General features: G+C 37.7%; 1 protein-coding gene across 1 annotated transcript in view; it reads left to right on the top strand.

Annotated features, from left to right (window-relative positions):
- LOC124640076 (cell growth regulator with RING finger domain protein 1-like) overlaps nt 1-14,659 on the top strand; it is a 43,825-nt gene that overhangs the window by 14,284 nt on the left and 14,882 nt on the right. The window contains exon 3 of the mRNA XM_047177691.1: nt 10,166-10,301. Within this exon, the coding sequence (XP_047033647.1) occupies nt 10,166-10,301 (136 nt within the window). The remainder of the gene's footprint in view (nt 1-10,165; nt 10,302-14,659) is intronic.

Raw genomic sequence — 14,659 nt, 5'->3', positions numbered from 1 at the left:
ACCATGCGAATGAGTACTACAACCACTTTTGGCTTGCAAAAAGAACTCGCGCAATGTGTTTACATTATTTTTGAGCAAATGATAATTTTGCAAGTGCAATCTGTGTGAAGGTCGTATCGCGATGCTGCGAAATGAGAGCCGATCAATAACGAAGGGATTTGTAATGCAGTACCAAAATAAGTACACCTAAGAAAGAAAATTGAGTTGCTCGCGAAAGGTCAAGGAAACCTTTTCGAATAGTAATGTCTGACAGATCAAATACCATTGGCATTTCCTATGTAATTGAAACCTATCATTTTGCACCACCACTGCAAATTAGTAGGTACTTGCACCAATGCTTCTAAGAAAGTCCTAATGATAAAACGGAACCTACTAATTGAACCCCAGACTTCTCACAAGCCACAGCTGCTACCAATTCACCAGCGACAGTAACCAATAATTGACTCTGAAATTGCAGACAGACAGAGGGCTCCTTATTCACAATGTCGTCATGCGCTCTGGCTGAAACAACCCAGACAGTAATAATTGGCCTTGTGATTCACCAATTCCCCTGTCGATTACTTTTGTTTGTCTTTGAATAATGTGAAAGGGGAATTCAAGATCGGGACTCAGGTCTGTTGTGATTTGTGTGTTATTCTTTTCGTCTATCATAAAGAGTGATGAATACAACGGTAGTTATCGAAAAAATAAACCAAGATGACCTATATGAAGTTTTGCTTACGCGGTGTCCTGCGTGAGCGACGAACGCGACGCGACGCGACGCAACACGACGCGACGTAATGCGACGCGATGCTATACGCGACAGATGTCCTACGTGATTTTGGTCATTACTTCTCAAATCATGGAGAAGTTGTGTTACAATTTTGCTTGAAAGTTCATATTTAAAGTACAGACAGCAACAATCTTCCAACTTGTTTGTACTAATAAACGATTTCTTTAATATTTATGTTTTTTTTGTCCCACAACAATCAACGCTTCTGAATAGTTCGCGGTGTCGCGTCTGGTCGCCCTCAAAACAAGTACGCGTTACGTCGCGTCTCGCCGCAGACTGTCACATAGGCCGCATGTAGGGAATTCCTTTGAGTTGATCGCGTTCGTCGCGTTCGCAGCGTCGCGTCGCGTCGCGTTCGTCGCTCACGCAGGACACCGCGTTAGGCACAAGTTAGTTAAAATTTGTAATTCTCCTTCTGGAGCAATTGGGTAAATAGATTCTAACAAGAATTAAAATCCCGGAGACTTTCAAAGTTTTCGGCGCGAGGATCGTTGGGATGGCTAATAATAAAAACGACTAAACTAAATTAGAGAAGATTTGGTGCAAATGATAGACACAAGGAGACCAATTTAACACTGTAGGATCTAGAACCTTATACAACCCAGCAATGCTGCATAAAATACCTTAGTTCATTCGGTAGCTAAAACGCAACAAACACAAACCACAATACCACATTTTTCTTAAAACAGCTGTCTAAACTTGGATCACGTGTACACTGCTTACGTCACTCATAACCGGTACAAAAGCGTGTACAACCGCTGGTACATCATTGTCTTCATAACTCGCTTTCTACATTGTCTGTGGTCCATGACACTGAGTACGGTCACGGTTGATGTTACATTTCTTCAACCGTGCACGTTTTTGTATTAGTTGGCATGTGGTTAGGAAATATGTTAATATTTATGTATGCTGTGTTGAGGAACTGGGTTTTTGAGAGATGTTAGGTCATTTAGTTGGCACGAAGGACCGAACAAGATCTTTCTAAGCCGAAATATTTTTCCAAAAATTTTGACATTCCAATTCGGCAGGAAGATCGGATGATTTCACCAATTGTACGAATGGGAATCTACAGAGAAAATGTAAAACTGTCAGATATGGATGAAGAGAAAATACTTCAAGTTTGATAACACTAAATAAGGAACACAAATGCAGAATCACGACAATTTGCTAAACATAACAACTATATGGATAATACAAGCTACCATATTGTCAGATGGATTGACACTTAGTTGCGTTACCGTTGAATTTATATAATGACGTAAACGACCTATGTTAAGTGACGTAACGCTTGTTAAATGTGTAAGGTCAACGACTTTGTAGGAACCCATGGGGCATATCAAAGAAATTAAATCATAGCTCAACTAGATAATTTACGCGGTTTCTCTTGGGTACTACCTTTTACGGACGAGCGAAGAAATTATGGTTAGTTACCACGTTTCTTTTCCCTAAGGGTAAAACAGTATAGAAAGTTACATAAGTCTCTATAGCATTCGGCGAGATTAAGGTAGGTTAGGTACATTATGTCTATTCCCCCTTGTAGGGAGAACTTATGGCTGTAGTAGGTATCCAGACTAGGTTTCTTACATGGTCAGGCTCACTGTAGTAATAATGTTTGTTTTCATAGTTTTGGTAATCGTTTGTTAATTCAAACATTTGTGAAAATCCAAAATTGTTCATATTCGAGACAGTTGACAAAATTGCAATGGGCGACTTGAGCATTTTTTATTTTAATTTGAACTATTTTCGCCAGTACTTCTGGCGATCACCAGACCAAAGCAAACCAGTTAGAACCATATTCATTGCGATGGTACCGATAAAATAGTTATCCGAATACTACGTAACTAACCAAGTGCATACAAATCTGTACTGTTGGTGTTTACGCTAGTATTACCCGAATGGTTGGGTTTGAACCGGCTTAGAGGTTTTATAAGGTACACTTGCAACCTTACGACTAAATGGGTCGGTTAATAGACTTTCACTGATGGTAGATGGAGTTTCCTTGGGATAGGAATGATTTTGGAAAAAGTCCGAGTTGTCCAGGAATAATTTTGTAATTATAGTTCGGCCATTCAGAGAATGCGTTCCTGACACGTCGCGATTGAACTGACGACGTAACTTTGCAATGGCGTTGCAGTTACGATAAAAATATTTTTGCTGGTTGTTTACCGTTTTAACAATTGAGGAGCATTAAAACAACATTATTATATCAATAATCAATGAATGTTATTACGTCGTCAGTTCAATCGCGACGTGTCAGGAACGCATTCTCTGAATGGCCGAACTATAAAGCCTTGTGTTTGGTATTAAAATTTGTTATTTCCAAAAACGATTTCTTTGCAATATTTTCTACCTCTTGTCTCTCCTGGTTTTGTAATCTTTGGGGTTCTTATTTGGAAAACCTAAAAAATGGTAGACAAAAAATATATAAAGGAATGTTGAAATATTCAAGAACATGTGTACCTATACTGTTTGTATTTTTATTTTTGTTGGGGTAAGCTAAAGGTCGTATACAACAGTAAGGGCAGGTGTGTAGATCCCACAAGGTGTATCGATGACCCAGTTCAGGTTACTGCTGAGTCAGCTGGTAATACGGACTGCTTAGACATAGCTAAGGCTTATTTTTTATCAGAATCTATTTATAAAAACTCTGGGCTGCACCTGGTGGCTGGCCTGGCAATATTGGGGAAAACTGTATGAAAATCCAGATCGTAGGTACAGGCTGACACAAAAAAAGGATTCGTTTTAAATATTATCTAGTGATATTCACTATTTGTGAAGTAACTGAGACACGGAAATGGCTCTTGCAGGACACTTCAAAACTAAACATAGCCACAGATATATTTAAAATACAACTTTCGATAATCTTATTTGAGTTCAAAACAAAGTAAATGCTGTTTCGCAAATTCAGGGACAAATGACTCCTAAATAACAAATATTGAAAATCCAAAATGGCGGACAGTAATGTCCAAATGTCTTCAGGCTTTGTTTGATACAAACAAAACAGGCCTTTGTTTTGCAATTCCTTTTATTTCTGGTACGCAAATAACCTCTGAATCATACTGAAGAACTCATATAAGTAGTGTGTGGGCATTCAGCAAACATGTGGCTTGATGTTCCTTTCCGAAGATAATGTTCAGCAGTGGACGTCCTACGGCTGAGATGATGACTTATATTTTAAAGTTTTTTGAAGGTAAATTAGTTTTAAATTATTTTGCCAGTAGAAAGTCACATTATTTGTGAATGTCATGGGCTATATCTTATCGTAACACGCGAGCTCTCTCGAAACGCGAGTGACACCTCGGGAAAGAGTGTGAGTGTAATGAATGTGCTTCTACAAAAAACTATGTTTTTCTTCACTTGTTGAGTAATTACTAAAACTAATTACAGTCACGTGAGTGAGACATATTCAGCCTTGTCTCCAAGATGGCAACCGACTCCATTACATCAGGTGTGACCTGTCTGTCATTAAATAACATAATATAAATACTCGTAAGTGCTTTAAATAAACGCTAATTGGCGGTTAATATAGTTTTAATAGGCACTTTGACTTCTCAGAAATAGTTTGTTATTTTATGTGCATATGCCTCCTGGAGCAGTAGGGTAAAATAATTATTTACCAGTTTTCCGCGGTGGCACTAACTTCTAAGGGAACTTAACACTCCAGTAAACAGAAATACATAGGTAAGTACAGACGCTAGCAGGTCAACCTACCCGAATCTGTAAAATTTTACCAATCGAACATATTAATCTTCCAGTATTGTGATGATATTGAAAATCGATTGAAGAATTTTGTCAGGTTGACTTGTTGGTATCTGATTTTGTCTCTTGCAAGGGTTTTACCATTATTAAGACATACATTAATAAGGACCATGTACCCTAGTGAAAAATAAGTCTCTACTTGTAACAGGCTAAAGACCTCATTATAATATTCCTTAGTAAGTATACACAAACGCATGTTCATGTTTTGAGATCGTACGACCAACCGTGACATCAACCGCCAAGATAACCATAACATACAATTTGTTAAACTTTTATATGATAATATTATTCTTTTCTTCCAAGGGTTATAAATAGCCTATTGAATTATACAAGTAGGTATATTAACGGGTCACGGAATTAGTTTAGTAATTAACATACTTACCTAATTATAATAAATTGCGTGTTGCTCACCTCTACCACCTGATCGCGTTTTGTTTTGGTTTAAATAAACACAGCATTTTTCTTGGCACGAAAACTCCTGGACAGATGTAACGTCAAAAGTGCGTAGTTTTGGTAAATTTTGTCAGAAGGCCAATTCTGTAATCTATATATACATATAATAAAATGATAGGAAAGTCAAAACTGTACATAGAATATTTTTTTTAAAGAATACTTGGGGGGTGATCCATAATCGATTCTGAACCCAAATATGTAGTTTTTAGAATTTTTGTCTGTATGTCTGTTTGTCTGTATGTTTGTCCCGGATAAACTCAAAAAGTACTGCATGGATTTAAATCAAATTTTGCATGACTATTACCTGGAGGCCGGTTCAACACATAGGCTATATATTATCACGGTATCACCTACGGGGGATGAGCAATGAACGATTAAATGCACGAGAACGCAGACGAAGTCGCGGGCAACAGCTAGTTAATTATAAGTTTGTCAAACCACAGTGTCATAGGAGTCGTAAATCATAACTATTGAACTAAGAAATTAGCAATTCCATTTAGTTTTTTCAAATCAGTTCAGTAGATAGTTTCGGAGCCTTTAGGAAACAAAATAAACAAAAACTGTTTCCTCTTGTATATAAGTATATATAGATTTTGTATAGATATATTAATATACATTACAGTGAGATAATTTTAAAACAGATCTTACAGGTTTTTATAGCCATTCTTTTTCTTCGGTTAGCATGCGTAACATTTAAATCCGTTCACGTCAGGTGAATTAATTTCTAGTATTTAATCTGGGCTAGTGCTTAACCTCAATCTCACCTACTGTTTACAGACTGAAAAATAGCCTATTTATTTAACCTATTTGTGCTCTACTTGTTTTTAGTTTAATTTACTCGTGCGTCAAAGCAGACAATATTTTAGACGGGGTCTGCTTAAACTAAAAAAATATAATATCATCATAGCTGTTGGCCACGGCGGCTGTTCTCCTATAAGGAGCTCAGCCAGCTGCGCAGGACATATTATAGAGCACGAGCATCTGCGCAGACAGACACGGATGCACTATATTCCTTCACTCTCATAGCCCGATGTGACGGCAACCGGACACAAACGGACACAGACCAGGCGCAGAACCGATATTACACAAAAATAAAGCCCTGTCGGCTATTGTAGCCTACGGCTTTTCACTTTAACACTAGACTAGCTCTTCCATGACACATCTCTGAAGGCTATTGACTCCCATCCACGATCCATACCTTCTGAGGTCAAGGGCCGCGGTGACTGTTTGACTCCCAACTTCAGTCAGTTTGCAGCCTTTCGCAGGCAAATGCATTAAACGCATATAAAAGTCTATACTATGCGCTGTATCTTAATTATTCAGTTGCTACAGCTGACCTGTAATACTTTAGTAAGTTGTATACACGTGATATGACTGTCGCAACGCTTTAATCGCTTTTACTGCTCAAACGTGACTGAATTAATTAACTTCATTATGAATTATTATACCTACGTCGAATGATTTCGTATCCTTTGCAATTTTTCTTTTTTCTTTTCTTTAAGTAAAAGTTGAAGGTTTAAGGACTGGTTGTTGGTACTTTATTTGTTTATCAATTTACTCAAGATTTATATTTAAAAACACTTGTGATAGTTCCTTCGAAAGCTCCGAGTCCTTGGATGCAAAATAAGGATTGCCGTAAAGTTAACAATGCTGCGAAACTCATCGTAATTTTTGGCTCTTGGATTAAGGCATTTTAAAGGTTTCAAAGTCGTCGATAAGTCTATAGTTTTCACAATCTTTGCCATAATGGTTACCCCTTTGGTACAACGGTATTATAGGTCTCTTATATAGTTAAATGAGTCTTGCCTTAAAGACAAGTTTGTGTTTTATGCGTGCATTAAGTACAGAGTACCTGTTTAACTCGAATTTGTTGTTTTATCATGAGTATCATAATAAAGTTGACCGTTGTACTCTATTTACTGTTACACATCACTATTTACTGTTAAACAATTATCTTTTTTTGTGAAGTATGTCATGCTTAAAAAAGTTTCAACATAATAGGAATTTGAATATTTAACACAAAAACTAGGCAGGAAAAAAATGCTTAGAAGATGTAGCGGTCTTTAACGGACCATGAGTCATAATAAGATGAGTATTGTAGGCGTTGTCGGAAGTCGAAAAACAAAAATAAATGCCATTCCTTTTAGCCTCACGGTAGTCATAAAAATGTCGCAAAAAATATGCAAAAATCGCACATTTGTCGCAGTGTGCGCCCACTCTTAAGTCGCGCCTTTGAGCAGTGGCCATGTCAGTGCATTCACCTCGCCTTTTATTTACTGTTTGCTGTTGAATCGCTTATATCTTTTCCTGGATATTGATAAATATCTTAAGATATAAACCCTCATATGTGCTCCTGAACTTTTAATTGTTGTTTGTGTAGAGTTTTTTCACTTCCCGCTTTTTCTGTTAAGGAGTACTTTTACCGCAACGATGACCATAAATGGGTACGTCGAGTTCAATTTCCAAATGAAATATAGAAAGGTCACTATCGTGTAATTACTCGACAAAGGAAAGGTTTTGTTGAAGAAAGGACAGTTGTCACCTACCTATTTCATTTATTCATCATGGAATCAAACAACCGTTCCTGTCTAGTGATAAGATGCTTTCGCAACCCATGTGACTGGGAGAAACGAACTCTAAATATCAAGTTTTTACAAAGATTCATTCTAAGTCTCCCATAACGGGCCTGATGAAAGAGATTTCTTAAGAAGTAAGCAGTGCCATTGTCCGTGTTTGTTCTATTATTCTTCTTGTCTCAAAATCTTTTAAAGAAAACCTGTCTAGGGTTTAAAGATTTACCTCGATGGTCTCCAATTTCAATAGGTCACCCACTAACTCCGCTTGCACTCTCCAGTTAGTAAACCAGTGACCGTGAACAGCTATGTAAGCTATGCAAATTGTAGTAAAGTGCGAAAGTATTCGCGTTCATCCGTTAAAATCAACACTCTTAATGTCTTTGCTATCGAAATTCGTATTTGACACCGTTTTTTCGACCTTGGACTAGAAATTTGTAGTGGAGCTTCTTAAAGCGTGAATCGGGGTGTGATCACTTGTCATATTCCTATTTAAAAGCAGAGATTTTGGAACATAAGGAATAGGGTCTAATACTGGTTCAACACAGTCAAATTTTTGTCTCAATTTCTGCATAAATCCTGGGAGAAAATACCGCACTTGGTTTTGGTCACTTTTCTGGAACTACTAGCATTTAAAAAGGTTTCATTATTGTCTACAGACGAGACGAGAAAAAATCTTCAGGGCAAAAAACACTAATGGACGTTGCTACTTATGAACAAAATAAATATCTTGGTATTGTAACAGTCTGTCACAATCCCTAGGTCGCCTCTTACAACGCCCACGACATGGGCCTATTTTTAGGCCAGCCAGACAATACCAATCAATTGTCGTAAGTCAACGTACCTAACCGTTCAACGTACAGTCGACGACAGCTTCAATTACCCCATTATATTGATGACACATTCTTTCACATGTAGATAAAATTGCGTACATGACTGTACTTGTGAAAAAATGTATTTGAAAGTAGCTCGAATCAAGTTTTTCATCCAAAATTGGACTCAAATGTAAGTGTAGCAGCCTTGAAAAGTGTATCGAAATATTTACTTTGTATTTTAAATACTGGTTATTGCATTGAATTTAATTTGAACACTCACTTTTGCTAGAGCATCCTTGCTTATTTACAGAGTAGGGCAAAGATTTTGTTTGACCAGCGATTTGTTCGTAGTAAGTTTTATAAATCCCAGATATTTTAAAGGTACTTAAAGGGTATTGTAATTGGCGTAAACAAAATATGAATTCGAAGGACCCAAATCTCCTGCCGTGACCCGGTGATCGTTTAATTCCGTCCAAATGTTATCGTTTTATTCGTACGCGGTACAAATCGGTGTTGCTGTTTTGAAGAGCTGCCAACACAGACGGACGGACGATAAACTAACGTGTTATTTTATTTGGCCAAAGTCAAATATAGCTTGAATATTTTTACCTGGACGTTTTAATGAAGAAAGAGTTTTCGTTCTGGTTACTCGCAATGGCAGACGTGAATGTGGATATTGATTATTTCGTAGAAGACGCCATTCTTGATAATGCGTTATTTATTGATCCGATGCAAGGCCTTGTTATGTAGCTAAAGGCAATAGGTTAATAGGAAAATTATGATGATTGACGGTTTTCTTCCACCATGACCCTCGAGCTCTTTGATCAGTCTACTGTTTTTTTTTTTGTGATTTGGTATATGTCAAACAAAGAAAATTCAAGCTTTTGATAATTCTCAGCACGTCTTGGAAATTGGGACTGACATGCCAATCCCAACGTTCATATAGTATGCAATGTTTGGAGCAATGCTCCAATATGCGCTTTGCACATTCTTACTGCCGGTAGCCTGCGGTCAGTAAATTGTAGGACTGCAGTAGGCTAATGATGAAGTCGCAGTAGCTATAGAGCCAGCTAAAATAAAAGATTTTTTATTTACATAACAAAACAAGTGGGTTGCGTAGGCGACGATGAGTGACGAAAGATGCATTCAATGTCAGGTGCGCGTTCGCTTAGCTTCTGTCTGATAGGTCAAACACGCGACATTTTAATACGTAGCCAATAATATACAGGTATTTATTTGCATAGTTATTTATTACTATATTTCCATGATTGATTACTAGACAATGCAGAATTTAGTATGATCAGATAGTGAATTAATTTATTAACGTATTGTTGCTATTAAAATTTATGGTCCGAGGCGAAATTTGACAAAAGGTAAAGGTTAAAAAAGATTTCAACATTAAATAAATCTTGCTAATAGCTGTTATTAATTTTGTCGAGTCATCTTCTTGTCTTCACACAATACAAGATCGTTACAGTAAATGCTGTAACAAATTGGTTTTAATCAATCCTGAAAACGCCAAGGACTAGGACTTAACTAACCTTACGTAGACTTGCAAGTGTTTTCTAAGGGTGCTTGATTACCAGAAAAATAAATCTTGCAAATGTGCTTCAGGTCTAATCTCTTTCTTGCCAATATTGTCTTCTTCTTGTCCTGTTCCCAATTGTTTTTTGTGGTGGATGCAATATGTTTCATGCTTTCATTCCTTTCTGTGCCTTATCATACTGGCATTCTTCCCTTCTTCTTTGTAAATCAATGTTCTTTGCCCTCAACAATGTTCTCTATTGTTCCAGGTGTGAACTGCTGCGTGTCCTCAACAGTGAGGTATTGGCACGCGAGCTGGTGGGGGGCTCCGGTGCGGGAGCTGCACAGGACCCTGTGGGGGTCGCTGGCGGAGATCCTCGCATCTAATAACTTTAATTTTACAAAGTAAGTACTAACTTCAGGAGCTTAGGTTCTGCAACATGACACTGGAGTTTGGACTGTTAACTACAACTTGAGAGGCTATATAAATAGTACTTTTTTATGGGAAATCAGCAGCGTCAGGAAGTGTCCGACTCTTACTGACTAAAACCCATTATGTTCCTACTGAAGCCCTTATGTACCAGGGCTGCGGTAACTCTTTCGAACAATCCCGCGGTCTGGGCTATACAGTAGGTACTTGACGAGTCGAAGCGAGTCATCCAAACTAATATTATAAATGCGAAAGCAACTCTGTCTGTCTGTCTGTCTTTTCTTCACGCCTAAACTACTGAACCGATTTGTGTGAAATTTGGTACAGACATAGTTTGAAACTTGAGAAAGGACATAGGATAGTTTTTATTACAAAAAAAAAATAAAAATAAAATTATTCCGGACATATAGCGCCATCTATTGGTCAAATCAAAAATCTGCTGGTAGTCACTATTCCACGCGAACGAAGTTGCGGGCAAAAGCTAGTACTTGATATTTCACTATATTTTCCGACCTCGTTAAATTGACTCCTTTTCTATGACCGTTAGTTCTTTACGTTTTATTTGATCTATGACTAATATAGTCAATTAATGAAACTACTTTCTGTATTTGATTTATTACACACGTTGTTTACCAAGTAGCTACTTATTATTATGTTGACCGCTTATTTTGGTAAATAAAATCAAACTGTGTATTTACGTTGACGTGAACTAATTTAACTGTTTAACTGATTCACTAATACCTAATAGAATATTTGCAATTAACAATTTTTTAAGTTAATGATGCATATGATCTACCATTTAGGTTAAATATTACAACTGATAACGTAAGCAAAGGAACAAATGAATGAGGTATTAAAACAATAAATTACGATTCTGAAGAGAGTTGAGCAATACAATTAGTTCTACCCAATAAAACGCCATAATAACAAGTTTACCATTGAAAGCAATTTAATAATTACCGTAACAAAACATTGACCGAACCTAAGCCTGTTTGTTTTTATAAAAGGTTTACTAATAGCTGTGTAATGGAACGTATTTGAAAGGTGAATCATTTTAAACATTGTCTCGTTCTACCATGGAGAATAATATGACTAGTGGAGGTGCCATACGGAAAATCTCCTAAGAAAGTAGCGCGCCAAAATGGCGGAGACAAGAAACGTTACTGATTTCACCCTTACATGCTTTCTTTGGACCCTCAATCTTTTGTAATACAAAAAATCGTTGACAGAATAGTTGAATCCACGTTAGTTCACTCGTAACTGATCGCATTGGTCATGCCCACCGTTCGTATTTGAGCTGGAAGAAGGCGCATGACATACCTGCATATTGGCATCTCCACTCATCTGTCCTTACTCCTTGCGTTGTACGCAGTGAACGCAGTCGCTTAGGGATACAATTTCATAAGCTCTAAATGGCATTAGTCTACTTTACTTCCTGTGACGTCATGCTAAGAAAACACTGCTCTGCACGGTTTAATAATGTTTTATGTGAAAGGTATGAAGGGAAAGTTAATAAGCAGACACTGCTGCAAATTCAGATCTTTGATGATGATATCGTGCTTTTGTGCCATTGGGAACTTAGGGCTCGAAGGCGTTTCAATCGTGATCAGAAAATTGGATGTCTAGCTTTCTGTTGGGACCAGTTGAGGCTGCGTCTTGATAATGCAGCTTTTATGGGGTTTTTCATGTGAAAAGAGGGCTAGATTTGAGAAGCAGAAGCTTGAATGAATTAATCTTTTGAAATTTCGAATTTTCTGAGTCTTCGTTTTCTCAGTGAAATTGTAATATATTGCAAAATACACCTCTGTCTCACTTGCCATAGAAAATAATACATCCGGTTGAAAAAACACACAATTAAGTAAAAGTAGCACTCCCTTTATTTACGGTAGCTAGAAACGGTCGGTAACAATGTGTCATTTACCCACATTATAGTCACACAGACCTATTGACCGTGTCGCGTACACAACTGTACACTAAGACACTTATGTACACAACTCACTGTTTACTTTATCATGGCGCGAAGTGTTAACGGTTGCTATGGTAACGGCACAAAGGACTGGACTAGTTTTGCGTTCAGTATTGATAAAGGAAGATCAATATTTGTGCTAAATATAAATCCTGCGGTTTCCCATTAAAAATACTGTTTCTTAATATGTATGTGGTGCTTTAAATCACACACAATCTCCGAAGATAAAATACATCCTATGCTGCACTCACTAACTCGCATACCCAGCACAATGGATGAGTGTGGGCAAATCTCCCCAGCTTAGGAGAGGCCTCTGTCCAGCAATGGACCTTTTTAAGTTTTTAACACACAAAATGTAAAAGCCACTTGATTCCACAGTCCTTGTTATTTAGAAACATGTACATATGTACTTGTTTACATTTACATATCCACTTTTACTAGAATGCCACATGTTGCTGCAATTCGCCTTCCTCTCTACGTCCTTGCAGTATCGTATATGCTTCAATAGTTGTCGGAACCACGTCCTTAGTTAACGCAATGCCCTAAACACTTATACATAGGTATATGTATATTGCCTTATTGCCCTTTCTGTTTTTTTCATTCAACATCTCGTAGTAAGTGGTCTTTGCTTGGTCTTTCGTCGGGTCAGCTGAACATCAATATGAACTTACATACCCGAAGAAAATGAAGTCCTCGTTGAAAATGAAATCCTTGTTTTATTAATGTTGGGTATATTTAGTACTTCGACTGTAATAGCCAACTCATTTTAGGCGATACGATTTTAAGCCGATCCCAGCATAGTTGGGAAACGGCTACGCAGATGATGAGGATCCTAAAAAATTCTGAAACTTTCCCAAACCTTGCGAATCTCAAGTAGTATATTTAAATATGATTCACTACATCGACGAATAAAACATTGTTTGCATAGAAAACCGTTACTTTGACACACAGACACACTTCAGTTTCTGCGTCAATTCGCACTTACTCTATGTACCCAATAGTCAGTTAATGTCCTTTTGATGTGCCCGTCTACGTTAAAGATTGAAGCAAAACTGTTATTGTTACGGTAAATAACTTCGACTAGACAAATATTCTATTCAGGACGTTCAAAAAAGTGTTTCTATTACAAGTGTCAGGTCACCAATTAAAAATGGTATTTTAGTCTTACAGAAAATCTTAATTCCTTAATTAATAGTTGGTAATATAGATCAACGTTCGCAACGATTTTTGCAACGCCTGTAAAAGGCCGTTAAGCTGAACCTAAACCTATATCTAAGAACTGAAACCTTGGAAAACCAAATTATCCAAACGGGGGGCACTCGCAAAGCTTTGAAGGAACTTCGCGAAAAAGAAAAAGAATGGATCCCTAAGTTAAAAAACAATGGACAGCCGATCACTAAACGTAGCTCAGTATAACCTTAACATGCAAATATATATTTTGAGTTCCAAAAAGAACAGTTTAGTATGCAGACCACTACATCATTATTACATTTTTGACTTCACTGCGGAAAATAATAAAATAAAACCCATTTTAGATTAATTAACACGTTGTTACTCGCTGCTACTGTTTCGCCACCTAAAAACTAAAAAAATGTATGTAACCGTTTTTTCTCATAAATCACGGTCAGGCGAAATATGCAAAATGAGCAAATTAGCATATTGGTTTCTGGTGGTCCGCGCCGCAATTGGCTAGAATGCTAAACATATAGTCACACTTATGGAATAGTCTAGATTATTTGGTTGTCCCAGGTTCATGGTCACTAGACTTTGTGATGTCATCAGAATTTTCGGACCCCGGTAGTAACAGTCTTTTTGAGAGTGATGGGTCTTATAGCTTTGCTAAATGCCATCGATCTCCAAAGATTATAGTAGTTAGGTAGGGTAAGATAGATTAAACAACGTAACTCAAGTATTACCCCTTTGAATATATTATGTATAATGCCTTCTACTGGCGACCACGTTGATCATGTTTTGTGTTTTACTCATATCGCTCCTCAAAACTTAGTTATCTAGATCCTGAGTCATACACGTATTTTCCCAATTCCCATCCACTATTTAACTCAACAGTTAATTGAAGAGTGGGTTTGTTGCCGGAAATAACATGAGCACATACAAATGTGGCAGAAAAACATCAAAACATTCTATATTAAGACTAGCCATTGTTTAGATGGAGCATGGAGAACATAGTGACTAGCGGAGGTGCCATAACGGAGGATCTGGAGGCGAGAGTCTTCTTGCGCCTGTACGACTGGCGCTAGGAGGCTCAGCGCCGGGGGGAAACCCCGTTGCCGCGGCAAGTTGTCGCGCAGCGGGCAGAGCTCCGGCGCGATCTCATGGTGGCCTGGAGGGAGCGACTGTCCCAACCCA

Source organism: Helicoverpa zea, chromosome 20 (assembly GCF_022581195.2).
Source record: "Helicoverpa zea isolate HzStark_Cry1AcR chromosome 20, ilHelZeax1.1, whole genome shotgun sequence".
NCBI lineage: Eukaryota > Metazoa > Arthropoda > Insecta > Lepidoptera > Noctuidae > Helicoverpa > Helicoverpa zea.
Note: the sequence above shows the minus strand (reverse complement) of the source record. Positions and strands in the feature narration are given on the sequence as shown.